Source organism: Aulonocara sp. 'chitande type north' Nkhata Bay, linkage group LG15 (assembly GCF_057382095.1).
Source record: "Aulonocara sp. 'chitande type north' Nkhata Bay isolate Kocher_YH1m ecotype deep benthic linkage group LG15, A_spYH_male_GT1.1, whole genome shotgun sequence".
Taxonomy (NCBI): domain Eukaryota; kingdom Metazoa; phylum Chordata; class Actinopteri; order Cichliformes; family Cichlidae; genus Aulonocara; species Aulonocara sp. 'chitande type north' Nkhata Bay.
The window spans coordinates 9237303-9265280 of record NC_141358.1 but is presented as its reverse complement, the minus strand read 5'-3'; the positions used below and the strand labels follow the sequence as shown (position 1 = coordinate 9265280).

At 39.8% G+C, this 27978-nt stretch overlaps 2 protein-coding genes across 4 annotated transcripts; both read right to left on the bottom strand.

Moving 5' to 3' along the window:
- Positions 1-314: 314 nt before the first annotated feature.
- tdh (L-threonine dehydrogenase) lies at positions 315-6170 on the bottom strand. Of its 2 annotated transcripts, none has more exons than XM_086264137.1 (9): positions 6017-6170; positions 4282-4476; positions 3885-3927; positions 3694-3764; positions 2853-3002; positions 2574-2746; positions 2273-2363; positions 1593-1862; positions 315-1477 (listed from the first exon to the last, which is right to left on the bottom strand). In XM_086264137.1, exons 2-9 carry the CDS (start codon positions 4466-4468, stop codon positions 1338-1340), a joined length of 1125 nt encoding a protein of 374 aa, XP_086120263.1. In that variant the 5' UTR covers positions 4469-4476; positions 6017-6170; the 3' UTR covers positions 315-1337. The 2 variants fall into 2 exon arrangements, with proteins under 2 accessions (XP_086120263.1, XP_086120264.1); XM_086264138.1 differs by lacking the exon at positions 6017-6170 and adding an exon at positions 5133-5225.
- Positions 6171-9287: 3117 nt separating this feature from the next.
- Positions 9288-22311, bottom strand: mtmr9 (myotubularin related protein 9). 2 transcript variants are annotated; one of them, XM_086264031.1, is made up of 11 exons: positions 22289-22311; positions 21466-21650; positions 19533-19641; positions 19254-19379; positions 18982-19155; positions 17319-17536; positions 16257-16418; positions 16020-16161; positions 15693-15913; positions 15296-15447; positions 9288-11258 (listed from the first exon to the last, which is right to left on the bottom strand). In XM_086264031.1, exons 2-11 carry the CDS (start codon positions 21645-21647, stop codon positions 11095-11097), a joined length of 1650 nt encoding a protein of 549 aa, XP_086120157.1. In that variant the 5' UTR covers positions 21648-21650; positions 22289-22311; the 3' UTR covers positions 9288-11094. The 2 variants fall into 2 exon arrangements, with proteins under 2 accessions (XP_086120157.1, XP_086120156.1); XM_086264030.1 differs by lacking the exon at positions 22289-22311 and adding an exon at positions 22042-22163.
- Positions 22312-27978: the final 5667 nt, after the last annotated feature.

Below are 27978 nucleotides of genomic sequence, written 5' to 3'. Positions count from 1 at the left end.
TATTATCCAAGTTCTGATCAACAACATGCACAGCTCACAGCCCAATATGTGTGCTAGAGATCACTGATCTGCTTTAAAACAAATGCAAATGAATTCCTTTAAAACGTAACAGCTCTAACATTCTTTACAGAGAAGGAAAGAGTTGTGTTCTCAGGACTGATGTGTTCACACTTCCTTTATCTGTGGGAGAACAGTCTGTACAAACGTTTTTGGTATGGCAAGCTGCCCTCCTCGAGCCCGGGTTTTGAACTCACTACAGGTCAAACTGATGGTTAAATAAAAGGTGTAGAAAGTTACTGGAAAAGGACTCACAGTTATGCGATTTCTCTTTTTATTGTCAAAGCTTGCTGTTTGAATGAACAGGCAAAACCTGCTAAGACATTCACATAGAAGACAATCAGAGTTCCTTTTACACAAATACAGTCTCCTCTAAACTCTCATTTCTCTTTCATGTGAAAATAATCAAAGACCTAATGTTAAAAATGAAGTAACAAACATGGACAGCAACATGTGGAAATAAAAGAGAAAGAGAGTGCTAAGAAGTGCTCCCGCATATTAAAACACCAACAGAATAAATAATTTGTCATGGAATACAAAGAAAAAACAATTCTTAAGAATCCCTGCACCACACTGCTTGAAAAAAAAATGGATACAATGTATCAGGTATTCATCCCTGTAGGTGATTAGGCTCCTTTATTTGTGAGAGGTTTTAAGATCCAACTGTCTAAAGTGCAACAAAGGATACACCTCGTGTACGAGTATACCTCTTGCTTGAGTTTGGCCCCAAAGCTTTAGGCCTAAAATTCCCAGATTATGGAAATTTAGCAGGAAAAAAAAACCCCCAAAAAAAACCTCACCATTTGGGTTTTCAAAAGAAAAACATAGAAATGCTTTCAGTTGTACAATGCAACATTCCCCATTTGTTAACTAGATTCATCAGAAAATATTGCAAAAATTTGCACAATTCTTCAGCATGCAAGTTACCCTTTGTTTCATCTAAACGCAGCTTCAGGTTGATAATGTTGACACCAATTCAACTCATTGACTGCCCCTCACCCAAATCTCTAAATAGAAAAGGGATAAAAGAGAGCAAAGCAGAGGTGGAGAGACTAGATTCCAGGGATGGGGGTGAGGATCTTCTAGTCCTCATTGACCATTACATTTGAGACAAGCCCGGTCGGTGGCAAGCAAGAAGGACCCTGCTGATGTTACACAGAGAAGTGAGAGGATGATGATGACTTACAGGCCATGTTTCTCTGTTCTCTTTGGTCAGTGTTTTACATCATGTACAAAAAAAACATTTTAAAAAAAAATACTACGATTGATGCCGCGTTGCCTCAGTTAAAACGAGCCATGCGTGTTTCTGAGCCAAAGAAGTTGAGCATCGTCTGAACGAGTTCTGGGAGATCATAATCGTGTTTCCAGGCCCAGTCATTCCGTGCATTGGAGTCATCAAAGTTCATCGGCCAGCTGTCAGCTGAAAAGGAACAGATTTAAAGCATGTGTCAGTTTATCTTATAGGATTTTCACCATCAAAAAATATCAAAGATTAATGAGAAGTTTCTCCTTTAAGAAATCAAAGCCTTGCTTACCAATTGCCTGTCGTACAGGGTCAACCTCATATGTGACCTCCAGCTCAGGCATCTGCTTCTGGAGTTCCTGGGCCAGTTCCTCGGGGGTGAAGCTCATGGCGTTGATGTTGTACGTCCTCATGCTTAGTGTCTCAGCCGGTGCTTCCATCACCTCCAGTGTGGCACGCAGGCAGTCGTCGATGTACATCATGGGCAGCCTTGTGTCAGGTCTCAGGTTGCACTCAAACTTGCCAGTTTTGATTGCGTCGTGGAAAATCTGGACGGCGTAGTCTGGTCAGAGATGGGGGAAAAAAAACAAAAACAAAAAGAGCCTTGTTACAGAAATGCTGAAAAATCTAAACTCTGTTATGCACTTAAAGAAAGTAACAAATGCAGCAGAAACAGAAAGTATACCAAGTAAAATATTTGAGGAACATGCGATTATGAAAAGCTAAACTGTAATTAAAAATCTAACTGATAAGAGGATTTGGGTGTGGTGGCTGAGCAAACAAGTGAAAATATGGAGACACCGGATCAAGTTATGCGATGGCATGAAAAAAAAAAAAAAAAAAAAAAATGCAACAAGTCATAACAACACTCTGAAATAGATCAGTTGCATAACAAAGTTGACACTTGATAGCAGCACAGGAATAAGCAACCGTTAAAAGTGTAACCTTATCTGTAGTCTGAATCCACCCTACCTGTTGTGCCACCACCGGGCATGGAATCAGCAGAGATGATTCCAGGATAGCGTAGACAGCGGAAGTCCAGCCCATAACGGTGGTGGTAGTACTGTTAAAGAACAGAAAGAACTCCGCTATTTAGAACAAGCAGCTTCTCAGATGAACTTAGATTTAACAGTCATCAATTGATGATAGATGAAAACAAAAGAAAAAAACAAAAACAGGCACATGCACTGAGGATCATCAGTTTTCAGGACATTCTATGGTTTTGATATCAAGTTTGCCCATTAAGAGTTTAGATTAAACTCTGAGCTCTCACCTCTCCCATCAACTCAGCATGTACTTTGGAAACACCGTAGATAGTGCGGGGTCTCTGCACACACAGATCTGGCGTAGGGTTGCGAGGGGATGTGGGACCAAAGGCACCAATGGTGCTGGGGACAAAGAGACGCAAGCCGTGCTCTGCTGCAATGTCCAGGATGTTGTGAAGCCCTGAAAAACAGACAGCTAAACGCTCAGCAAGTGCCCCATGAAAAACAAGAGCATCATCCTACATCGTTATGCCCACATGAGACAGATTGGTTACAAATTCACTTACCGGTGATGTTAACAGAGCGTGCCAAGGCCACGTTAGCCTCTCCAACAGCACTGAGGAGGGCGCTGTAGTGAACCAGCCAAGTGATGCGGTTGTTCACCACAATTTCCCGCAGGTTCTTGTAGTCCAGGATGTCTGAGTAGATGAAGGGGCCTGATGGCGACAGATGGATAAGCATTGTAAAGAGTTTTGTTTCACCTTCACTGTGACTGCGCTTGTTTGTCAAGGATGCTCCCTAGCCTTCAGTACAGGCTGCCAATAGGACACTTCGGAATTTGTATGTTCTCCATGTTCATAAGCAACTTCTGATCATTACTAAATGTTAGCAAAGTAACTTAAGAAGTTTCAATTCAAATGTTGATTTAGAGAAATTTATTAACACTCCCCCCACACACACACACACACACACACACACACACACACACACAGAAAGGATAAATCAATATTAAAGCAAGAGGCTTTATTTGCAGACACTTTACTATTCAAATGTGTCCATTTCAGTCTGACGCAATATGCTGTGATTTATTTCAAAAGCGTAACAACCTGTATTGCCAAATCCCTGACTTTTTTTTGTAAGGCTGGCATTAGTCAGCAATACACCCAAAAGAGGATCATCATACTGAAAAAAAGACTGTCTGCACACTCTACAAATATTACAGTTGGACATGGCTTTTTCAGTAACACCTGGGCTTATAGAGAGAGAAAAAGTTAAAGAAAAGGGCAAAAAATGTCTTGTATGTACTTGTATATGCTATGCAACGTAATCATTAAACACCGCTAATATAGTATCTTTTGTGTATCTGAACTGTATACATTTTTATATAGCATATGTGAGTATACTCACCACTGTGGAAAATGCTGTTTTGAGGTTTCCGGATGTCAGATAGAATGACGTTGTTCTTTCCATACCTCTTCCTGCGAAGGAACCAATGTTACAAAGTTTGCCTTATAATAAACTGTTTAACTGCAGTGTTACAATTACTAATCAACACAAAACTTGTCATTTATTATATTCGGACAAATTAAAATCCTTACCTCAACAATTTGGCCAGGCCTACACCGAGCTGTCCCAGGCCACCTGCAGAGGTTGGAGGGAGGTGGAAATATTATGAGTGATCTGAGGACACCATACACAAATCAGATGCGCAGCAGCTAATAAGTACCAGCGCTTAGTTTCCATGGAGACTGAAGTACCTCAGGAGGAGAGTGGCCATAAGAAAAAAAGGTCACAGCACTGGACGCCCACGTTTTATTTTTTAATGGCATCCCTCTCAGCTCTCATTGCCAAACTTGTCAGAAACCCCGCTGATCTCAAAGTCCCAGAACAGCATATTTTCTAACCCTCGTGCATTTTAAAACGGCCTTTTTTTGTTAAAGCATTAGACTAAACTGCATGGCTGCAAAAGACCAAAACCTGATGCTTCGTACGTACCTGTGATGAGCACCTTGGGGTGGTCTGTTTCTGAGAAGGACACAGAATGGAAGCTGGCATCAGAGGTCACCTGTCGAGGGGAGAAGCTGATGTTGCGTACAGCCACCGTTAAGGGCTGGCAGCCACAGCCTGGGGTACTGAGTAACGCCTGCTTGGCCACCTTGCTGAAGATCCTCACGACAGGCATGTTGGTACCTGGAGGAAGGGAACAATGTGTCTGTTTACTTTTAGGTGACACTTTGGTTGGTAAATTCCAATGAAAAAAAGAAGTCTAGCAGAGCTCTACAAATCTAATGAAAGCCAATTTGCATTTATATTTAATTAGACTCTGGCATCATTTGGTGGCCTCACTTCGCAACATTTTTGTCATGAGGTTTTCGGCTCATTTCCAAGCCTCAAGCTCCGAGAGGTGGACAAACAAGTTTTAAACGACAAAAGTGGCACTCGGAAACTTTTTATTTTAATTCCCTTAAAGGGCAGATTGATCAAACGCATCTGAAAACACTGAGATGAGAGAAAACATACCAAAAGCGAAAACCCGTGGATTGCAACAAATGACATGCTAATGACATGATGCAGAGAAAATGAGTGCAATGGAAGAATCAAAGCGCATAAAAACACCAAAACAGTCAAAGTTGAGCAAAACTTTAACGCAACATGACTCTAACTCTATCTATCTAAAAACATTATAAAACACGAACACCACACATCTTTAGAAAGGTACAGAACTGCAGAAAATTAAGCATACTGAGCTACTACTTCATGCAAAAATAGCGCAATAAAACTAAATTTGTCGTTCATTACGGGACGTCTAGACTTTTACGCAACGCATCACTTCAGAAAAGACTTACCGAGGGTTCAAAGAGCTTCCTAGTAAAAGAATGAACGGAGTTACTTTGGAGTATATATGTACTGCCCTGCCTTCAACGAGAGCCAATCAAGGAGAGAGGGCGTACAGCGGCATACAGAGCCTTGGAAAACGGTGCCAAGATCAGGGTGGCATGGACTCAGAGTCGGAATGTGCTTTCATTTTGTTTGCCTTCATTTTCTTACAAATATATATTGAACCATAAAATTATTAATAACAGAGATCATGGATTAAGCATGAAAACATTACTTTTGCACAAAAGCACGCTCTCCCGCTCCATCATGCTTGTGGCCTATCCCCTTCTGAGAGCATGTGCTGTTCAATATTGAGCAACATCGTTTAAGGTACTCATCATATAAGCCCCCTGTTTAATATGGGCAGCGCGCCACAGCTCGCCAAGACTCCTTTCTATGGGACATGCCGATCGTTTAATTCCTTAACGTCAGCGTAACTGATCTCCATACCCTCCAATGTGCAGCTGCTTTTCCACGAAGGCAAAACTGCTGCTGGTGGACGAAATTCTGAATGAGAGCAACCACTATTTTAGATCCTAAATATTTTCTCTGTCTGAGCTCAGCACGTCATTGTGACTTAGCAACCGGCTGCACTTCAGAAGAGGACTTTGCTTTGGTTTAAAAAAAAAAAAAAAAAAAAAAAGAGAGCGAGAGAGAGATGGTTTGATCGGGATAGAAAGGTTAAACACACGTGATTCAAAAAAAGAAAAAAAAGAGTGGAAGCACGAATTGATAAATTGCGCATAATTTCCCTAAAATTAAATTTTAAATTTCCCTAGAAAAGAGGACTAATTAAAAAACGGCCGGGTTCTTAAATGTAAAAGAAATCAAATATCGGGATCGGTGCACTCACCAGATAATCTGCAGTTAACACAGCCACACACAGAAAGAAAGCTCCTCTGCGATTTGCGTCTTTTTGAGAATGGGATGTTCGTGTTATCTCCGTTCAGTGTTGCATCAGCTCAGCTGCGCCTTCAAGCTATATATCAACGACCATCTGCTTAAGGGGAAGCCGGCTTTCTCTCGGATTGGCGGAGACCCGGAGGTGCGGTCTTCCCTCGCAGACCACTCCCTCCCGTGGCGTCACCGACGCCCGGTCAATCTTTGTGCATCCACGTAATCTGAGGCCACGCGGTTTATGCATTACTTAAAAATACCCGAGGCTGCACATTGGCAGGGGATGGTGTGATCGTGTCAAACGTGCAAATACTGTTGCAAATACACGTTTACCATGACAGTCGCATTCACATGATGAACGTGGGCTCAAAGTCCAGCTTCAGATCAAGAGTGTCCACTCTAAATCGCAGGAAAAGTTTAGGATATAAGGCCCTCGCCTTTTCAGGCGACCAAAGAAAGGGGGCAGTTGACGTGAAAGGCCGTGAGGTGCTATTCTTCATCAGTTAAGTGGGTAAAAAGAGGAGTGGAGTGGGTTTAAAATGTGATTTTCAATTTCCTTTTGGAAGCTGTGGCTGTGAATCTGCAACATGCAGTCAAATGAGGTGAAAGTTAAAGTGCCTAAAAAACTGTGAGCTCAGCAACATAAAAGGGACTGAACTTCAACAAAGGGCAACAGTGGGGTAGATCATCACAACATCCGAGTTGTGCATCCAAGAGAGCACTCTCCAGCAGGTAAGCGTCTTCATAAGTGAAGATAAGTATAAGAAATACTTTATTAATCCCCGAGTTGGGAAAAAACTCTGTCTCAGCAGTTATCCTAGTTGTTTCTATTGAGAAAAACAGAGAGAAAATACAGACTGTTTAGCACAAGGTGCAAACAAGTCATCAGTCACAAGAACAAAAAGGTCACATTAGATTTATGCCAAAACATTCAAAAGTCAAAAAAGCTCTGCAAGATCAATCACATCAACCACAGCTGCTACATGGGAATATGTACCAGTGTAGTAAAACACATTTCGCTATACTGAAAGCAAACAGTTCGAATGCGCTCATGTCTTTATGGATATGAATGGTGCACAATTTAGAAGTAGCAGACGTCTACGTAAAGCAAAACAAGGTGTTGAGCCCGATGCAGCCCTGCAATCAAAGAAATTGGACGATTACAGGATGGACTTTAAAAGCCATTTAACACCAAATCCTTGGCTTCACTGGAGTTTTTGTGACCTGGCAAAATTAAAAAAAAAAAAAAAAAAAATAGAAGCTCTCCAGCCTCATTGATTTGAATCTAGATGTTTATCAGTGAACGATATGATGAATGCACACACTTTCTGGTTTGACTTTCAGGTTTGTTTGCAGGAGATAGAGCCGAGTCAGAACGACTGATGACGTTGCTGAATGGAGCAAGCAAAGGGTGGGCTTAAGGCCTGCACTGGAATATGAGTGGAGCATGCGAGCACACCCCCATGCCTGTCATGACTGAGAAAGAAACAGCTACCTGGAAAACAAGTTGACCTGATCTTTGGCAAGAAAAACAAGATGTCATTTTTTCTCGAAAGAAAAAAGAAATCGTAAATATATTTTTCCTTTCAACCGCAAACTGGGATAATCTTCTAAGTAACCTGCAATTCCAGGAAATGTGAGACAAACATGACACTTGATAGCTGTGAGGTTACATAGCTCAGTGTCACTACTAAAAATGGGAATCAAAGTCTCTTATAAACCAAGCTATAGTTTCTATCTAAAATCTTACTTGATAATGCACAAAATCCTTCCTTGCTTCAAGAGAATTTTAAGGGTTCCCTTGTGAGTAATAAACATGAAATTAGGGTATTGATAGACACAAAGACTTAATGATACAGACAGAAGAGTTGTGGCTGACCAGCAGCACTGTAAACACTTACTGCAACATGGATATCTCTCCCTATGAAGCAGCTGACCCTTGGCTATTTTTTGCCCCAGTCGCCGCATCAGATGATTGTGTCGTCACAGCAATGCGAACACATTTTATTAGGGTGCTGTTTACTAATCTTCGGACAGACTGTCAAGGACAGGGTACATAACGTGGATATTTTCTAGGACTTCTTTCTGGTATTTGGAACCTTTGGAAGGGGGAAAAAAAATAAATAATACTGATATATTTAAAGCAGATTTTTGTCCACATGAAAATAATGGAACAATGACCCAGACATGTTTACATTAAAAAGTTGTCCTGTTGAGACACAGTCAACAGTTGGCCTGTTGACTGTATATAAAAGATGGACACAGCCTCCAAGTCAACGTGTCAGTCAAGGAAATATTTCTAATGGCCAGCAGGGGGCGATGTTTTTTCCTGCAAAAGAAAGTCAGACTGTAAAAAAAAAAAGAAAAAGAAAAGAGTATGTTTAAAAACAAATGTACTATTCTCTTCATCTCTGAATTCAACAATAAACACCTCCCTTCTGATTTTATTGTTTTTATTATACAACACTAAATGTGTACTCATTACCTGGTTGTGATTGGTTACTGGAGGTTACTGGAAGTTGCTGTGAAATTACTGACGTTGCACTCGCGCAGGCCTACTGACCGACCAGCCTGGAAACCCCCGTTCACTGCAGAAAAACATGTATTCTGCATGTGGTAGCTGGTAGTCAGTAGCGTGAAATTGTTCACAAATAAGTATAAGACGCTGCACTGAAAAGCCCTCTGTGATTGCTTTGGTTCTTTCAGCTTGCTGCAGTCAGTAGGAATTTGCATGGAAGACGCTGATTTGTCTGCAAAAGCGGAAAATGTGAGAAGTGCAACACAAACTGTAAACAGAGCACGTTGACCTTCAAAGTAAAAGTTGAGCCTTTTGATATGTGTCGGTTGCACAAGTAAGGTCCAACTTTTACTTTGAAGGTGAACGTTCTCAGTATACCGTTTGTGTCGCATCTTCTTTCAGACTCATCTCAGACAAGTCAGTGTCTTCCACCTTCCATGGCAGTGAGATCCACCACCAAGTCATCTCATATAGTTTGAAAATACAGAGTTGGAGATGAAGCCGAGGCTTTGAAAAAGGTCTTCAAATACCAAGGGCTAACATTAGGGTAGCCCTTGGTATGGGTAGGATAGGTATATTTTATTGCTAAATGCTCAATTTACAGCCAACTAGGTGGCTTTCACTTTGTTTTCTTAAAACAAAAAACCCTAAAAACTAGCTTAATGAGACTGGTGACACTGAATCACGGAAAACTGAATGATGCACAGACTGTGTGGTGATTAAAGAACTGAAACGCTTCCTTTGTTGTAATACAGATTTTAATGGCGTGAAAACTTAAAAAAAAACCACAACAACAAATTTTAATCAATATTAGATTTTTCAAGCATTCTGATCAGCAGCAACAAATATGTACACATAATTTTGAATCTGGATTTTACAGTAAGGCATTGCACAAAGTACAACAGACACGATTATTTATCTACTGTGCGACATTACATTTTTGAATTTTGTCAACTTTCTGACAAAGCGAAAATCACTTAGGCATCACACAACTATAAGAAATGTTCTATCCATGCACACATGAAATATACACGTAAACTTTCTCTTTGTCAAAGCATTTCAAAGTAGTGGAAGTAAGTTAAGCTTAGTGTGATTATTAGTATTAGTATTGAGCAGACATCGAGATAAATCATAGATCATTTACTTTGTTACAGGCAATCAAACAAAACTGGCCAAAGATGGCTGCAGTGCATTTAATTTTTAATCCCAGACCATAATAACAAAAAATATATTTATATTTACAACGCTAGATGATGTTTTTCTAATGGTACTACCAAAGAGTGCACTGAAAGATGAAAGAACTAAGGTCTATAAGCAAAGAGCGCTGCGGGTTTCAGCTTGCCATAATGACACAGACAGCTTTACTGACCGCTGAAGTTTAGGATAATTCCTATGTTCGTGAGATAAGTATGAGCTTGGATGTGAGAAGCTGACAATTAAGCACATTTTCCAGAAGAGACACGAGTTTTGGAGTGTAACATGTGTGTAGGTTAGTTGGATACATATTGTCCTGTTTGATATTTGGACATTTGTCATCTATTATGGCAACAACTGATGAGAGATCGTTTTCAAAGTGGGAGTAAAATTGATTTGCGTATATATACATACAGATAAAGAAATGCTTTTGACACAAAGTGCATCAGTTCTGAATGTTAAACTCAAGAAGTCAGAGATGCTCAGCAACCGATCTAGTCGTTAGATTATTGTTATACGTGGTTACATCAAATCGTTTGTGCAAATTCTGGCTGTGATACTGGAATGTCAAGCATTGATCTGATATTTTACATATTATACAAACCTCCCTCCTCACTGGCCTGACCCTACCTACGCTTAGTATGTCATCTCAATGTGCAGCAAAAGCACATGCTCCCTTACAGCACCCTATATGTTGCCATAGTTACTCTGCAGCGGTCTAATGGTGTACACATTCAGCAGAACTTTTACGAAATATGTGAACCCTGTAGCAACTGAGACACTTTTTTTCTCCAGCTGTCCTTAAAATGCCCCTTTAATCCTCTACTACACAAGATCAGTGCTGAGAAGCACAAAAGGGTCCACAATGTCATTTTTACACATCACGTATATAGAAATGGAAGCCAGCAAGTACGAGTGTGGGTGTTTGAAGAGGTTTGGCAACAGTGAAATCAGCCGCCCAGTCACAGCACAATCTATAGAAATGAGCAGTAGGCATGTGCAGGTCTGGCTGTACACTGATATTAGACCACAGTGTGATAAGGGAGGTTTAGCTTTTATCTGCACTCTGAGAAATGGCTAATAAGGACGGCGCTTTTGTTTCTGAATTTTTTCCTCTTACTCGAGTGTAGTTTGCAATGAGTCACCATGATAAAAATGTTTTTCATTAAAGCATCAAAACTGAAGTTCATTTAGTCGCGTTCACAATAACTTGACAATAATGTTGTTTTCTTACATTATGTTTTAAAAAGGGGAAGCTAAAGCTGGGATGTCTGTGATTTTTGAATGTACCATCTCAATTACTTTTAGAGGTCTCTCTCTCTTTATGGCGTATGCAGCAGAGGATCTTCAGTTTCAAGCTGGGCCAGCTGCCTGCGCAGGCTGTTTACTTTGGTCTGAAGCTCCTTGTTGTACTCTATTATATGAACCATTTCCTCATAGGCCTCATCCAGACACTTGGAGGAGCGGTTCCAACGAAGGAACACTCCTGTCACAGAAGAGCAGGACCAATCAGAAAACAACAATTCACAAACTGGTTTCTTCCAGTTCTGGTTTCTTCTAAACACTGCAGTCTCACAACCTTGATAGAGGTTATGTAAGCGTTGCGTGTGCAGTCACTGTACACTAACGGGAAAGCATGCACCTTTCTTATGAGAACACATACTTACACATACACATACACACATAATTGTGATAAAGAAAACAAACAGCTAACAGATAAAGTGTATTATCGTGCTGGATGTGGTTCTTTGTGGAGCTTTGAGTTGGAGTACAAATACAAGATTCTGACATGTCTAAAACTTAAAGCAGTCTCGAAAACCAGTTCACACAGTTTGTGCTGAGCGCAAAAAAAACAAACCACTGGATCTTAATGGTGGTTGGAGGCTGTTGGCAGAGAAACAGGTGTAAACACAGAGGAGCTGTATGACTGGAATGAACCATCGCTTTACTTGTCAGTCATAAGGAAAGCCAGTGTGTCAACAAACTGAGGTTTCTGAACCCAGTAACACGTCTGTAGATAGCACTACTCAATAAGATCTCAGTTATTTTAGTTCTTTTCAAGTTTGGGTCATTGATAACAAAATACTTGTGAAATGTATGGTGGCTGCGGAAGGATGTGCATATGCATCCCTATGTTTACGCAATATTTGGAACAATTAATTAACTGCAGCCAACTTGGACCTGTACTCCAAATGCCCATTGATATATTTTATTTACTGCTATTTAGACACACTTGCCTCTGATCCCTCAGTGAATTTCTTGTTGTTTAGCTGACATTAAAGCCTTGCTTTTACCCAATTTCCTCACCTTTAATGAAAAATAAAAATCTTGTCTTTTGCCTGATCCCTTTAGGGGCTCACCACAGTGGATCCTCCTTCACTGCATCTATGAATCTTCTTCGTGGTCTTCCTCTTTCCTTCCTGCATGGTAACTCTATTATCAACATCCTTTGTCCAATATACCCACTATCCCTTCTCTGCACATGTCCAACCCATCTCAGCCTTACTGCTTTTACTTTGTCTCTATATTGCTCACTGTGAGCAATATTTCCAGTATTTCTTTGCATCTTAGGTCATTGGCATCATATTGTAAATTTCATGTTTTGGGGAAAAAAAACAAAAAAAACCCTGTCATTTTTTACTCTTCTTTTAAATAAGCTTTACTGATGATGTTTTAAGACACTTAGCTGTGTCATCAGTGACTGTCAGAAAAGAAGGACGGAAAAGCCCTTCGTTTAGTTTGTGCTGATAAATAAATCCTTCTACCCACAAGTTGCAATCACCGTGAAAAACCCTATGCACAATTTTTTTCCCTCTATATTATCAGAAATTATTATCATAAATTTCCTTGAAATACCATTACATAGTTTTGAGGCTTTATCGCCCAACCAAGAACCAAGAACATGCAAACTCCACACAGAAAAGCCCAAGATGGATAATTGACATTTCACCAGTCCTGGATTTTATTACACAGTTATAGCCGTGTAATTCAGAAATAATCCTGAAATCCTTTTGCTCATTAACTTTTTGGAATTATATTGAATTTATAACATTTGTGTCTTTTGTGAATAGTGTTGACTGCTTTCCATTTCTTTCCTTTGTATTTGTAAAGTCTTTTTCTAACTGGATTTTAAAATGTTTAAAAGTCATGTTTATCAGTGTTTTAACTCTTACATGTCTTTTAGCTATTTTTTTAAAATTTAATTTCAACAGTTTAAAGTCGGCTGTTCTTAAATGTGCGACACAAATAAAATGACTAAAACCTCCACATTTTTACTCAACACCTTTAAAGTGATCAAACTGCAGTCCAATTAAAAACAACAACATTATTTTAGTGCATTTTTTGTTTTTTCAATTAAACCATTATTTTTATTCAATATTATTTCGCTAAGAATTACACAGAACTTTTGGGATGTAAAGATTTTACACACGCCATCAGTTTCTTTTAGTGTCCACATCAGCAGCTAGAGTTCAGGACTTCCATTGGGTCTTTTAAGGTGGGCTGAGGAGTGTGCGTCACTTTCTATGAAAGAGCTGCAGAAGCAGGATATCACGTGCTCCACTCAGTTCTTATGCATTCCACTTCATATAGCGTGAACGGCTTTAGGCAGTAAGAGAGGCCCCATGCACGAAATGCATGAACCTAATGACCTCTAGTTGGTCTGGATTCCCCCTCCCCCAACTTTTCTTTATGAATGGTCTAACACAGATCTCCCCAGGGCTTTGTTGTACTTGTTGCACTATGCTGAACCCACTGACATTAAGACAACCATAGTTAAGAATAAGAATAACCACCATTATTAAAGTTGTGGGGGAAAAAAAACCCTCATCAATTAAGAGTCACTCAAATTCACAATTTAGACAAATTCAGACTTACATATTCATTCTGAATTTGTTAAAATCAAATTAGTACACTGTCATTTCAATAAAATTGAATTGAATTGAATTGTCAGTGGTTTAAAAAGTGTGAAAAATGTGAAAAAAGTAATAATTTTAAACCAAAAACAATGATGATATAATGCTAACATTGGTAAAGCTGGTTTTATCTGGCAATTTAAATAAAAACGATCATGTAAAATGATCAAATAATTTTGATTTAAAAAGATTTAGGATCACATTTATATACACTGATATTCTGATATAACTTCCACTGATACATGATGTTTGTGTTTAATGCCAAAAGGCACTTGTGAAAAAACAGCACTTTAAATTACCCACAACAGATTTTGTGGTTGTATGCCTGTATCAGTGCTTCTTTATTTAGCACCATTTTGCTACTCATGCTTTACCATAATATCATCACACTGCCTCTCAGTGAGGAAACTGTTTGTAAAAAGACACACAGGCAGGCTGAACATGTCACGGACACACCTCAGGAGCATTTTGAACAATTTCCCAAATGCCAAAGTGTGTTCTACCTCTTCTTGTAAAATGATTCATAATGCTAGCTATACCGGAAACTTCTGCACAAGTACCACCTCTCCACCAAGTTACATGAAATTCAGCTGAGTCATCTAGCTGAGTTTCAGGTGGCAGGTCAGACAGCACTGATCACATACCTCACCTGTCATGTAGCTGTACACAACATGACAAAGCTGCAACCAACAGTTTGTTCACTATTGGATAATCATGGGACTGAATGCTTATCTTTACTAAAGATCAAAGGTGACTGTAAAAGGAATAAATTGACGTGCAACATTTTGTTTATTTATCTAAAATTATTTGCTGATAATATTTTTTAAAAATCCTGTATAATGTATGTATACTTGTCTTCATGCTTGTAACCTTGGAAAGCACAAATAGCTGGTCCTCGGGTCCCAGTGGCTGTCAGGGTCATTCAGGGTTCAAATGCTCAAATCAATGCTGCCCCCTACTGGTGAGATTTCAGAACGTATGAGTGAGCAAATGTGTATTTGTAATTGTGAGTACGCCCAATTTCTAATCGTGTACCTGCGGCTACAACAGCAGTTTTATCACCTGATCCTCATGGTGGGTTTTTAGATATTAACCTACTCCATCTTCAGACTGAGAATAAACTTAAAGCATGAGTCAAAACTGCAAAATATGTACAGCATGTGGTCTCACTGGACTGCTTTCAATGAAGAATATTAACATTTGCCATTTAATTGCTTTCGTGTTGTAAATGAGACACTCAGTGTAACAGTTGGATTTAATGTATGTATAAAAAATACATAAATACAGCTGAAACTTAAATAAAGATTAAATTTAAAAAAAAAAATACTCCCAGCTATAAATGTTCCCTTAAAACCTGCAAACAAAACTTTATGTGTACTTTATTATTTTAAAACTTAAAATTATCCAGCACGTTTCCTTTTTTTTCACTTTAGGAAACTTTCTTTTATAAAAAAGGAAACAAGGTCTGAAAATGAAATTTGCTGATTTTTCTATCTATCCATCTATTATGGATCACAGAGGCAGATGTCTTTTGTACAGACACCCAGACCTCCCTTCTACCTCCTCTCCCTCTTCTTAAGAGATACCTACGAATATATTTGTTTCTTACCTTCCCACAGCAGCAGACTCTGAGGGGCCACAGATGGCCAGATCACAAGACTGTTGGGCTCGTAAAGTGGGTTGGTCAGACGCTCCAGCTCCTGCGGCCGATTCACCCATGACCAAAGGGACACAGTCTTTTCAGGCAAGCACAGTCTGGCTCTGTGAAAAGACAGAAATGTGTCAGACTGACCAACAGGAAAACTGGTTCACGGCTGTTTTATCAGAGGTGGTTCACAGCTGCAGGGAGAGCATCGTGATTTTTGCATGACCTAACTATCAGCAACACAACAAATAATAACAAATGATGTATTCTTAAACTACGTAGGGTGACACCCACATCACACAGCTGAAAGCATAGCCCTGACATAAACTGAAGGTCTTACATCAGCCAACTCCTATCTTACCTCTCAGCTGCACTGTTGCCCAAGAATGTCCCAAACTGAGATGCGTAGGCGTGTTCGAAAAGCAGTACCAAGAAACTCTCGTTGAATTCAAAGGAGCAGGGAAATTGGCGAAGGATCTGCCACACACAGTCCAGGAAGAGAAGAAAGACAGGGGCCTCATGGCGAGGTTTGCTGTTGGAGAAGGCAGACTGGGCACAGCGCTGCTGGAAAGGGTGACCAGCCTGTGTAAGCAGTCAAAGAGGTGAAATGAGTGGAAACACTCACACTGTGGAGGAGAAGGTGAAAGAAAAGACAACATTTGGCTCTAAACAGTGCATCTAAGCTCACCTGGAGCCACTCCCGCTCTACCAGGCTTTGAAAGCCTTTAACGGTCCTGCACCCGGGATCCAGGATGATCTGAGCCAAGGAGGTGACCTGCAGGGTGGAGTCTGTCCCTTCTGTACCGTGAACAAGCACTGACGCTCCCTCCCTGAGATAAACACACAAGCCCACAGTCTGTCACTGCTCGCTGCTTTTCGAGTTTATGTTTACTGGGACATGAGGACAACCAAATGAAAAACAGACCTGTCAATACACTGGGCAGCCAAGCAGGCCGTGGTGAGGATCTCTTTGACATTAGTTTGCCAGTTGGAAGCCTCCAACTTGCTTAACCAGCGGTCCATGCTGTGGGACTGGTCGTTACATGCCTCCACCAACTTAATCAGGCTCTCCTGAAGGACATTATACCTGCAAAAAACAGATTTATTTAGATCATTTAAAGTATGAGATGCATTTCAATCAGTTTCCACTTTATCTAGTCTTCTCAGTAATACTTTACAATACAGCCCACAACTAAGGGTGTGATTCCCTTTTCATTAAATTAAAAGTTAATGTATTTTATTTGAAAATACATTGTCATTATATTTACCTGAAAATAATTAAAAGTAGGGGTAACGAGTCATCTTTTTACAGGGAATTTAAACACAAGTAAATTTAAGCTGTGCAATTTCTTGGTAATTTTGCAGAAAAACACAAGTTGCACTTTTCAGTGCCATATTATGGAGTGGGTTAATCATGCTTTTTACATCTTTGTTTTTTTTAATATTCTTTATGTTGATGTGCATGATGGACGTTCTATTATTCAAATGTCCTTAAGACGTGATCTCCCTTATCAGCTTACAAGAAAAAACAAATACCTTCAAAATCTGCTTGTCTATCTAACTGTATAATGATGAATGATGAAGCCAAGTATTTTTTTCTTTCACACTCACTTTTCAAGCAAAACTTTCAAAAGGAGTGTACAGTAAAAAGAGTGTCTCTGTTCCTGTTAGGCAGTTAGTTAGGCAAAGTTAAGCAACTCCATAATCCAACCCAAGCTGCTTTCTTGCAAAACTGCCAGAATTCAGGCACTACTTAAATGTACTTACAGTATAATTATTCCTTTGTTTCCTGTATAAAGGTGAGTTGTTACCCCGTATTCTAGCGAACCCACCTTTAAGCATTTATAGGCAATTATAATGACATTTTAATTTCTAATAAAATAGATTGAAATTCCATTTAATCACGAGGGAATTGCAATGCAACAGACTCTAAACAGGTCGTATTATAAAGTGTTACTGTCTTCTTAATATCTAAGTGTCCAATCACCTTTCAATGGCCTTGTGGATCCTCCTCCATTGTGGGTAGTTGGCCTCCAACTCAAACCCTCCACCTCGGGCTTTGGCCTGCTGAGCAACATTGATAGCACGTGTATCAATGATGTAACCACGCTTTCCTGGCCGCAGAGTGGCGTTGATCAGCTTCTCGTCCTCCTTACACCGTCGCCCATTGGTGCCCGTCAGTGGCTGTCCTGCTCGCATCATCACCTGGAAGTGGAAGTGATTTGTCAGCCCCTATAATTAGAGATGGCTACTTTTTTATGTCCGATACGATATCATGAATTTGGATATCTGTCGATACTGATATGAATCCAATATACTCTATTTTATGATCAATAAAAACTGTTTGTTTTTTTTAAATATCTTGCTGCATTTTGTATATGTCTAGCAGTTTTATTACAGAAGCTCCTTCATTCTAGTCTAAACAACAGTGTCTCAGTAACTTTCCACTAGAGATGGTCCCCTCTTATCTGCATTTTCCCAGCATGAGCGAGAGTCTGCAGCTTTCTACTCCCCAAGGACACATGGTCTAATGCTTTTATTTTCAGGGCTGTGTCCACTTAATACTACACTATATAACTTTATAACACTTAATAATAAAAAAGCATAGCATTATTGAGGCAGTGAAAAATTATTTATTCCCAACAGTTCATACTCAAATTTAAAAAGACAAAACACTAAAGCTATTCTATTACACTTGCAAAAAATATCCCGCTTCCAAAATATTTTGCATTTCAGCAATACTTATCTTTTTATTTAAACCTTCAGCAGATCTGTAAATCTAAGTATTTAAAGTAATTTAAAATGCAGTTTTATGCAAATTTCAAAAACTCTTTGGTTCTGAAAAAAGGAAGTGCAATATCAGCACAAAATAATGTTTATATTCAACAACAACAAAAAAAACGGGTTGTAGAATGGACCCTTTTATACTTAAAGCTTAGCATAAATAGACATCCAGAGTGGAAAGCAGTGCAAATGAATGCAAACACGCCTTCATGACACTCATGTTTTATCAAGATGGATGTCAGTGTAAGCTGTTTCAATCACATTTAACCTGAGATTGATTTTTGTGTAATTTCTATACAAAACATAAGTATGAAAAAAAATGTTTTTTCATAGTTTTTTGGGAACCATGGAACTGTTTTGCCTGCAACACAGGTTTTTTTTTCCCAAAGTAAAGCTCCATATATCGGTTGTTAAGCTTAACATAAAAATGCTTTACAAACATTCAGAGATGAACTTACACAATTGCTTTACTTATCTGGGACAGCTTGCTCAGAGGTGAAATACCGGTTTGGCAGCACGTAGCGAGGCTCCAGATGCTTTCAGTGACAAACAACTCCAGACCACCGACAGGTCTCCCACGCAACAGCCGCACTATCACGTGACGCATACTGCTCCCACGTGCTAAAGTCACTACCTGGGTTAAGCCATTTTGCAAGTTTCGTGAGGTGCTTTTGTTATATTTAATGGATCGGGTTACATTTTTTATTTCTCCCTGATATCCGATCCAGTAATTTAGGTCAGGATCGGACCAATACCGGTATTGTATATTGGATCAGTCCATCCCTAGCTATAATGTTCAAAAACACAAACGATGAGAAGCAAAAGAGACGGTCAAAGGCAGAGTAATTATTTTTCCTTGCGCTTACCATGCCGTTCTTCTTGTGGTAGTAGCTAAGTACTGGAAAACGGCCACCGTGACGGAAAGTAGCTACTTTCTTCAGCGTTTCATCATCAAAATCTTTGGGTACTGCCACTAGTGGGGGGTATGACGGACACAAGCTGAAGTCTTTGTTGACCTCACTCAGCCTCCACTCATCTGTCTGCAAAGTGCGGTAGAGGGGATGGAGAAAACAAAACAAAAAAAGGTCCAATAACCCTGATTCAAATTGAATTACTCTGTAATGTCACCTAAACGTACCATGGACTCCAAATCTTTAAAGGCATTCTGGGGAAGAAATGAATTCCATCCATCCTCTATGACTTCAAACATTGGCCGGTAGAAGAAAGGGTACATCAGGGAGACTAAATCAAGAGTGGACAGAGCCTTGAGAGGAATGAAAACATTGACTTGTTATTCACAATATTAATCACATGCAGAATTTAACTTGACATGACAAAAACAAAGAGAGCCTGAGAGAAAAATATAGCGTAGCTAAAAATAATCACTCTCTTTCCGACGGGGAGCCTTTGTTCTTACCTCGATAGAGCTGGCAATGTTGAGACACTCCTCCATACCAGTGATCTCAAGCTGAATCACTCTCAAGTCTTTGCATTTGACAGTGATGTGCCCCAAAGACCCCACAAATCTAAAATTTAAAAGGTGAGCACAATAAAGAGGATGAATGTCATGAACAAACACAGAGTATCAGTGAACTACTCTGAGCCCTACAGCTCGGCTTTCTGTGTGTAATTTCTATGTTATCGTCATGTTGGGTTTCTGGAAGAATCGTTGAAACGACTTTTAGTTTGACTGTAGATTCAGTGATTGTTATTAAAGGCAGTATCAGTACTCAGTGCTCAGTACGTAAGCTCTAAGCAGCAACGTGCCCCAGCTACAGATGAAAGAGTGGATTGGCCAGTATCCAAGTACAATGAGCTGCATAAATCCATTCTTAATGGATTAATGTGAAGGCATCTGCATGAAGTTCAGTCAGAAAGGCAGGAGGATTTATGAGTCATTTGCTTTACAATGAAAGAGACAATACAGTGCTGTGAAAATGTATTTGCCTGCTTCGTTTTTTTGTTTGGTTTTTCTGCATATTTGTCACACTTTAATGTTTCAGATCAAATATTTTTTAATATTAGACAAAGACAACCTGAGTAAATGCAAAATGCCATTTTAAAATGATGTAATTTATTAAAGGAAATGGATATCCAAACCTACCTGGCACCATCTAAAAAAACCTAATAACGTTTTGCCACCCTTGGCAGCAAGAACTGCAATCAAGTGTTTGTGATAACTGGCAATGAGTCTTTCAGAACACTTGTGTGTTTCAGACCAATGTCCTGGTGCATAACCAAAGTGTGCTTGAGTTTCAGGGCATGAACTGATGATTGAACATTTTCCTTCAGGATTTTTGGGTAGTGGGGAATTTATTAAATAAATTTGAAAATTGAAATTGAAATTTTTATTTCAGTCAACAACAACAACAGATTATAATTTTACATAAAAGTACTCAAACAGTAACCGAAAAAGGAATAGGCTGAAGCCTTATGGCTTATACTTATCCTATCCCTACAGCAAGCCATCCAGATTCCGAAGCAGCAATGCAGCTCAGACCATCACACTAACACCACCGTGTTTGACTGTTGGTATGACTTTGTTTTTTAAATAAAATGCCATGTTACCAAAAGGTTCAACTTCTGTCTCGTTAGTCCATTGAGTATTTTTCCAAAAGTCTTGGGGATCATCAAGATATCTTTTATAAAATGTGAGACAAGCCCTTTGCGTTCTTTTTGGTCAGCAGTGATTTTTCACCTTGGAACTCTCCCATGGATGCCATTTTTGCACAGCATCTTTCTTATTGTTAAATCATGAACACTGGCTTTAACTGAGGCCTTCAGTTCTTTAAAGGTTGATCTTGTGTCTATTCAGACCTCCTGGATGTGTCAGTGTTGGTCGGCTAGGCACTCTTGGGAAGGTTTACCACTGTTCCAAGTTATCCTCCATTTAGAAAGCCCATACCAAAACCTAAAATTAAACCTTAAGGTAGTCTGCAGGTTATTAGGCCAATACTGTAATAGAAACTGACAGTTAAGTACTAGGCAAACCTCCTGAGGCTTGTGTGTCCAACCTGATTTTGTGTCCAACATAAAATGTTTAAAAACGGTACAATTACCAGAAATGGCAGTGAAGAAAAACAAATTCTTTGCCACTACAAGCCCCGTGTCTTTAACCAGTTAATGTTAGTTTCTCTAACCAGTTTAACTATAAGCAAGTTATGCATATGGACACTATTAATAAATAATAATCGGATCTGCAGCATGCACTAAAAAACAGGCGGAACTCAAACGGATTTTAACAAATGCATGCCCTACTGACCTGCATCTATTTAGGGTAGGTGATGTACCATTTTCACAAAGAGATTACATAACAGTCATTTAGAAAAACAATAACACAACGCTGTCACCTCTTCTCTATCGAGTCAATGTTTGAATGAAGCAGCCACAGCTCCTCCGTATTGTCCTGTCTGGAGGAGAGAATCAGGTGATGACCAGTCAAACACAGAGTCCCCTCCACAGTAGGCATGAAAGGCCTGTGTAGGACAACCCCGTCCACCCTGGGTGTCTTTATCAGCTCTGCAAACTCCATAATCTGACCAGACAGAACGAAAACAGCCGCGGTGATTTTAAAGCATAAATACAACGCTATTGGTTAGGTCATGCTACTATTATTGTAAAGACAGGCCAGCGCAACCTCTGTCGACATATATGAGACATATATTGTGTACGTCCATGTCGGTTAACAGTAAAGATGAAAAAGTACTGCAAAAATCGGTCATCTTGATAAAGTTATTCTATTCCGGAAATTAAACCGCTAACGTCAGCTAGCAGGCTAATCGTGACAGAAAGGAGGACAATTTGCCATAAAAAACGGCCGACATTTCGAAACTCAAGCCAAAGCACAAACATCACGTGTAATATAAATATTAAAAACAACAAGGAGCGTTTTTCATCAATACTAAAAAGATTTATCGTACAACTACCTGACACTGTTTTCTTTTATTTGGTCGCAGGTCGATGCTGGTACGTTAAGAAAAACACGCCGACTAGAAACAACCGACTTTTCTCGGCTCAGTTTTGCATCCCAAATTCCGCAATTTTCATCTAAAACGGGAAGTGACTCTGTGCTCTCCTGTTTTTTAACATTAGCGTTATACTTTAAATCTGTAAAGCCCCCGAAGAACTTATAATGTCCATATATTATATATAAGTATGTTTAAACATACATACAGCAACATAGTGAATGAGTTTAGAGTTTAGTGGTTTGGAGGCAGCGTCAGATCAGTGGTTCATCCACAAGGCTTCTGAAAATCCGTGAAAGGCTGTTTCATTTTAGTGTCTGTGTGTTTGGGGTCTACCGAGAATATCAAAAAAGGTCACTAGGTGGTGACATTGGAGTACGTTTGAGAGATTTCTGGCTTTCAGAAGTCTAAACAGTATTGCCCTGATTTCACCGGGTACATAATGTACCGGTGAAATAATGTGCTGTGAGTCATGTTATACATTTAGACATGTTATTTAAGATTAAGCTTAAAACTTTCCTTTTCGATAAAACTTAGAGTTAGTGCTGGATCAGGTGACCCTGAGCCATCTCTTTGTAATGCTGTAATAGGCTTAGACTGCTGGGAAGCTTCCCATGATGCACTGAATCACGTACCTCTTTTCACTTCCTGCGGGTTTACACACACTACTCAATTTAATTATTGGCAATTATTAAACTCTGGCTCTCTCTCTCCTGTCTAATTGAGTCTGTTTCCATTGGAGATTTCTCCTGTTAACAGAGAGATTGTCATTCCCTCAGTTTCCAACTGCTTCCTTATAGGAGCTCATCTGGTAATAGAAGTTTCTTTCTAATATTGTAGGTTCTTTACCTTACAACATGAAGCAACTTGGTGTGACTGTTGTTGACAATTGTTGCTATAGACTGTAAAAAAAATTTGGAATTACACTAAATTATTGATCCAGCCTGGTGGTGGAGGCCTGATAATACCACTGATCACAGATAGGTATGCAAGGTAAGACTGCAGTAAGTCAGGGAAACGCACAAGCTGTAAACTACAATGTAAATGTATCAAGACAACTTAGACAACAACAAAAAGAAAAAATAAGTGGACAACAATGACCTGCTGAGTCCGGTATACAATTGAAAAAATAGGAGTTTAAGTGAACTGAAGACAGAGTTTTAACAGTTAATATTAAGTCCAATGATTCAAGGCCCCAAAGGAAAAAAAGTCTAGTGTTGGGTCTTTGTGTAGTTCCAAGTACAGTTTGACAGGCTGGTGTAGCAAAGTTTAACAAGGAGAGCAAAGAGAAGTCATATCTGGCCTGAGGAGGAGGAGGAGGAGGAGGAGGAGGAGGAGGAAGAAGAGGAGAGAGAGAGAGAGGGGGGGGGGGGGGGGGTTAGAGAAGGAGGAGCCAGTAGGCAGCTGGCAGGGGCAGAACTGACACAGGAGACTTCAGTACCCTTAAACACAAATGACAGAGGAGGAGGGGACCTACTGACAAGGCTAAGCATGAGCTCAAACTAAACTGCACTTTTCTGCTTTATGGATGCTGATTAAATAATCAGGAGATTAAAAAGCTGCACACACTCATACTCATTAGAGATAATGACATTTTGACTCGGGCTTTAAAGATCATGTGTGCGCTGCATTAGCTGAAGGCGGCTGGGGAGTTTATTCTAAAGAAAGGGCGTGCAGCAGAAGAAACGTTGCCTGAGGTTTTTGTCTTAGCTCGCTGAATAGCGAGGACAACTGCCTGCTGAGATCTTAAAGCATATGAAGGAACACACAAGGAGTCTGAACGGCAGACTCCCTAAAGAGGTGAACGCTTTTAGAAAGAGAAGAAGAATAGCAGATAGCTTGGCAGAGGCAACTGTGGACCATTTTGTTTTAGACATTCTGAGCATTGTGTGGGTGTGTGTGTGTGTCTGTGATGTATTGCAAATCAGCACGGTATTTGCTTCACTTGCAGCCTGTCCAAGCTTCACAATAGATGGTTTGCTCTGGGCCTTCCCAGCCCACATCATAGGGAGCGCTGTATAGACGCCAGGGCTAAATTGAATGTGAAACCCAGCATTGCATTACAAACCAAATAACTGCTCTTCTTCTGGGGAGAAGATGCTTTGCTGTCACGAGATGAACTGATAAAAAATAACTTTCAAACCAAACATGCACTTCACAGAATACAACAGACTAACTTAACCTCTATCTTTTTTTTAAGAGGATGCTCTGAGAAATGTGAAGCTGATTTAGTTTAGCATCTGTTATAAAAGATCCACAACCTACAAAAAAGAAGAAGTTATAAATATAAAAGTGGGTGAAGCATAATGACTGTAACTCCGTGGAACGTGGGAAATCACTGCATGTAACTCTTGCCAAAGACGTACCCACATTTCCCATTAAAGGTGCACTGACAGGCTCCCAGTTAACGTCAAACTGTGATCTGTTAAGTGTCCAAATTTGTCGCGAGGGAACTGAATGCTCACTCCCACACTTCCCACAGAGCAATTTTTTGACATTTATTGAGGAGTTCCGAACATGCTGGAACATCGTCTGGCAAATTTTAGGGGCTGGATAATTAGTACCCACACCAACACCAATTACTCACCCGGGCTCTTCATTCATCTTCTGATGAAGACAATCTCATCCATGATTCATTCCTTCACTTTAACCTTCTGTTCTGAATGGTTCTTGTTTGTGTGATGTTATTTTGGGCATGTCCAGTGAATCAGAGCTGTCTGTCAAGGCAGATAATGACTTCGATGTAGTTGCGGAGTCTAACACCAGAATCTGTTGTGATTTTTCACTGTGACAAATGTCTGGATTTGCACTTCTGTGCTCCATCAGTAGGCTTATTGCCTCTGATCAAGTTGATTAAGCTCCTTCAATGAATAGTGATAGAGCTCAGTGTTTCTTTTTTGCAATTGATTAGAACTTCTTTTTCTCTCATTCTCTCATGGTTTATATACATTTACATACACACACAAACAAAAACAAAGCATGAGCTGCCTTCTTAGATTCATACATTGATATTCTGGGGATAATTATTCACATCAGTAGAAGTGACCCATGGTAAAATTTAACATAAGCCAGATAGATGTTATTTACAGCATCACTAATACTCATCCAAAGTAGAGGAGAATCCCACAGTCTTGTTATTAGCTTCTCATTGCCACTTGTATTGATTTAACCTCTGAAATCATAACACAGCCTTGCCTACAGTGCATCATTGATTTGTTCAACCTGAACATATTATTCACAGGATGCCACATTTACATTTGAAGTAAAGCCACACTGCTTCGCGGATTCCTTGTACTTGGGTGGGGATCACACACATACTGCCTGAATAATTTTGCGTATGCCACCCTTAGAAAATCGTCACCCCAGACCTACTCCTCAAAAAAGCCTTATTGTTCCTGCTTTGTATTCTTTCAGCCCTCTGAGTGCATCTGATCCCATGCTTTCTGGATGTGTCGATTTTTGTATGTTTAAAATGTTCTCCCACCAATTAAAAGAAAATGTTCTTGCAAATTAGAAATAAAAATATTTGAATTGATGCACGTAACAGCTATTTACATTGCTTTTTCTAACAAATAAGTATTTATTTGTTTATCTCTCAAAATGTTGGGATTTAGGACCAGGTTTGGGGTCATCACTGACCTCACAGGGTTAAAGGTAACTCATCTCTGATCCAAACCACTACTGTAGGTTTGTGTTTTGCTTTTTTGTGTGTAAAATTATTGTTATTACAAGAAAACAGTTTTGTTTTTTAATTGTTATTGCTCTGAGGCCTTTTTTTCACTGCCTACCCCAGGCCATTAGACCTGAGTGTGCATCCAGAGTGCTGATCACAAGGCACTGTTTAGAGACCTGAGGTACTAACGAAGTTATACCTGCTACTCTGAGCCAAATAACTGGTGGACCCTGGTTAGAAACACTCCTCAGAGATTTTGTTTGACATGAGGATCACAAAGTTGCTGCAGTTGGCTGCATATCCTTGATTTAAATCCCAAAGATGCACTATTGGATTGAGCTCTGGTTCCTGAGCTTACTGAAGTAGTATCACTTGGTGTGGTCTGGTGTGGCTTAAGATTTGATGTGCTGTGCATTCAGAGATGCTCTTATGCCTTCCTTGGTTGTAACAAGTGCTTATTTTAGTTGCTGTTGCCTGTTGCTGAAGCAGTCTGACCTTCTCCTCTGACCCCTGCTTCAGCAAAGTATTTTCACCCGGAGAACAGCTGCTCACTTCATATTTTCTCTTTTTCAGCCCATTCTCTGTAAACCCTTGAGATGGTTGTGTGGGGAAAATCCCAGCAGATCATCAGTTTCTGAAATATTCAGACCAGCTCGTCTGGCACCAACAACCATCCAATGCTCAAAATCACTTAAACCGCCATTCTTTCACATTCTGATGCTCAGCTTGAACATCAACTAGTTAGGCCTGACCCCTAAATGTAAAGGAGTTGCTGCCATGTAATTGGCTGATTCGATACTACTAATAATAATAAGATGATGACTTGATGTACCTAATGAAGTGGCCAGTGAGTGTAAATATTTAGGGATGCTTTTGTTAGTTGAGTACCAGACATGTTATAGTTTTGTGTCCTCCAATTAGTTTTCATTTTAATTTCATTTTGACTGTTTGATTTAGTTTTATTTAGTTAGGGCTTTTTTTGTATTTTTTTTTTTTGCATTTCCGTTTAGTTTTTCATTAGTTTTAGTGTTTTTATTTAATATTGTATGAAGGAACATGCCAGAGGCAAGATATAGGAAAATCAGCATAAGTAGCACAATACAAAACAGAGCTTTTTGAAAGCAGTTAACTCACAGTTTTGTAGAAATGCTAAGTCTCAGTACAAACTAAAGCCTCATCAGGCAAGCTGTGATAATACATTTTGCCAGACTGACAAGGAGTAAACCTAAGGATGTTTTCTTTATAGTTTGAGTTTATTTGAGTTAGTTGTTCACAAAATCATTTCAGTTCATTTTTATTTTCTTTCCCTACAAAAAATATTTTAGCAAACAAACTAAAATTGTATATTTCACCTTAATTTTCAGTTTCAGTTTACTTACAGCAACCTTGTTAGATAGATAACTAGTTCAGACGAAGCGTTCTCAATTAGGCCCTTTGGGAATAAAGACAGAGCTGTCGAGGATTCAGCACTAGACAGCTCCCATCAAGTCCGCACAGGCAGAGCTGAGCAGACAGCGGGGGTGAAGCGGACATGATCCAATCAATCTCACATTGGATATGACCCTGCGTGGCAGCTCAGTGTGCACATTCTAATCACAGTTGTTGAGCCTGCAGCGGACTCACCAGCCCTTTGTTCCCACATGTAACCCGAGGGTGGGGTGGGGGTGCTTTTCAGTATACGCTTAACCCCTCTGATTCCCACTGAAACAAACCCCATCTTATATTTTGTATAGAAGTTACCCATATCGCTCTTTTTGTATTAAAAGTCTAAACATTTACGAGAGAAAATAACCTCATATGCGCTCACACGCATAGCGAAAACCACAGCAGTTCACGTAAACTCTCGGGAGCTGACGTTTTGGGTTTTTTTTGTTTTTTTTTCGTAAGCGGAGGAGCTTCTGTTTGCATCCCACAAACAGTGACTCCAAACTGTGTCAGTGTGATTGATTCAAACACTCAAGTCATCACCAAATCACCATCTACATTATGCAGTCGGCCCACTCCTGCATATTTTGGGGCTTCAAATGAGACACTAGATGGCAACCACGTTGGCAGTGAGTCTGTGTGTGTGTGTGTGTGTGTGTGTGTGTGTGTGTGTGTGTGTGTGTGTGTGAGAGAGAGAGAGAGAGAGAGGGGGGGGGGGTGAGTTACGTCGGCGTGGGACAGTGGAGGGACCGTCTGCTCATTGCACTCCGCTTGCAGCTGGAGGCGAGCTGCAGAGATGG

Bases quoted from the DNA above. Each gene is read 5' to 3' on its own strand.
- tdh (XM_086264137.1), bottom strand. From the start codon at position 4,468: ATGCCTGTCGTGAGGATCTTCAGCAAGGTGGCCAAGCAGGCGTTACTC. The intron at 3,765-3,884 runs GTAAGGATTTTA...GTTCCTTCGCAG, and splicing joins GGCCTGGCCAAATTGTTGAG to GAAGAGGTATGGAAAGAACA. The intron at 1,863-2,272 runs GTAGGGTGGATT...ATCTCTGACCAG, and splicing joins GCCCGGTGGTGGCACAACAG to ACTACGCCGTCCAGATTTTC.
- mtmr9 (XM_086264031.1), bottom strand. From the start codon at position 21,647: ATGGAGTTTGCAGAGCTGATAAAGACACCCAGGGTGGACGGGGTTGTC. The intron at 19,380-19,532 runs GTAAGAACAAAG...ATTCCTCTCAAG, and splicing joins ACATTGCCAGCTCTATCGAG to GCTCTGTCCACTCTTGATTT. The intron at 15,448-15,692 runs GTAAGATAGGAG...GTCTTTTCACAG, and splicing joins GGCAACAGTGCAGCTGAGAG to AGCCAGACTGTGCTTGCCTG.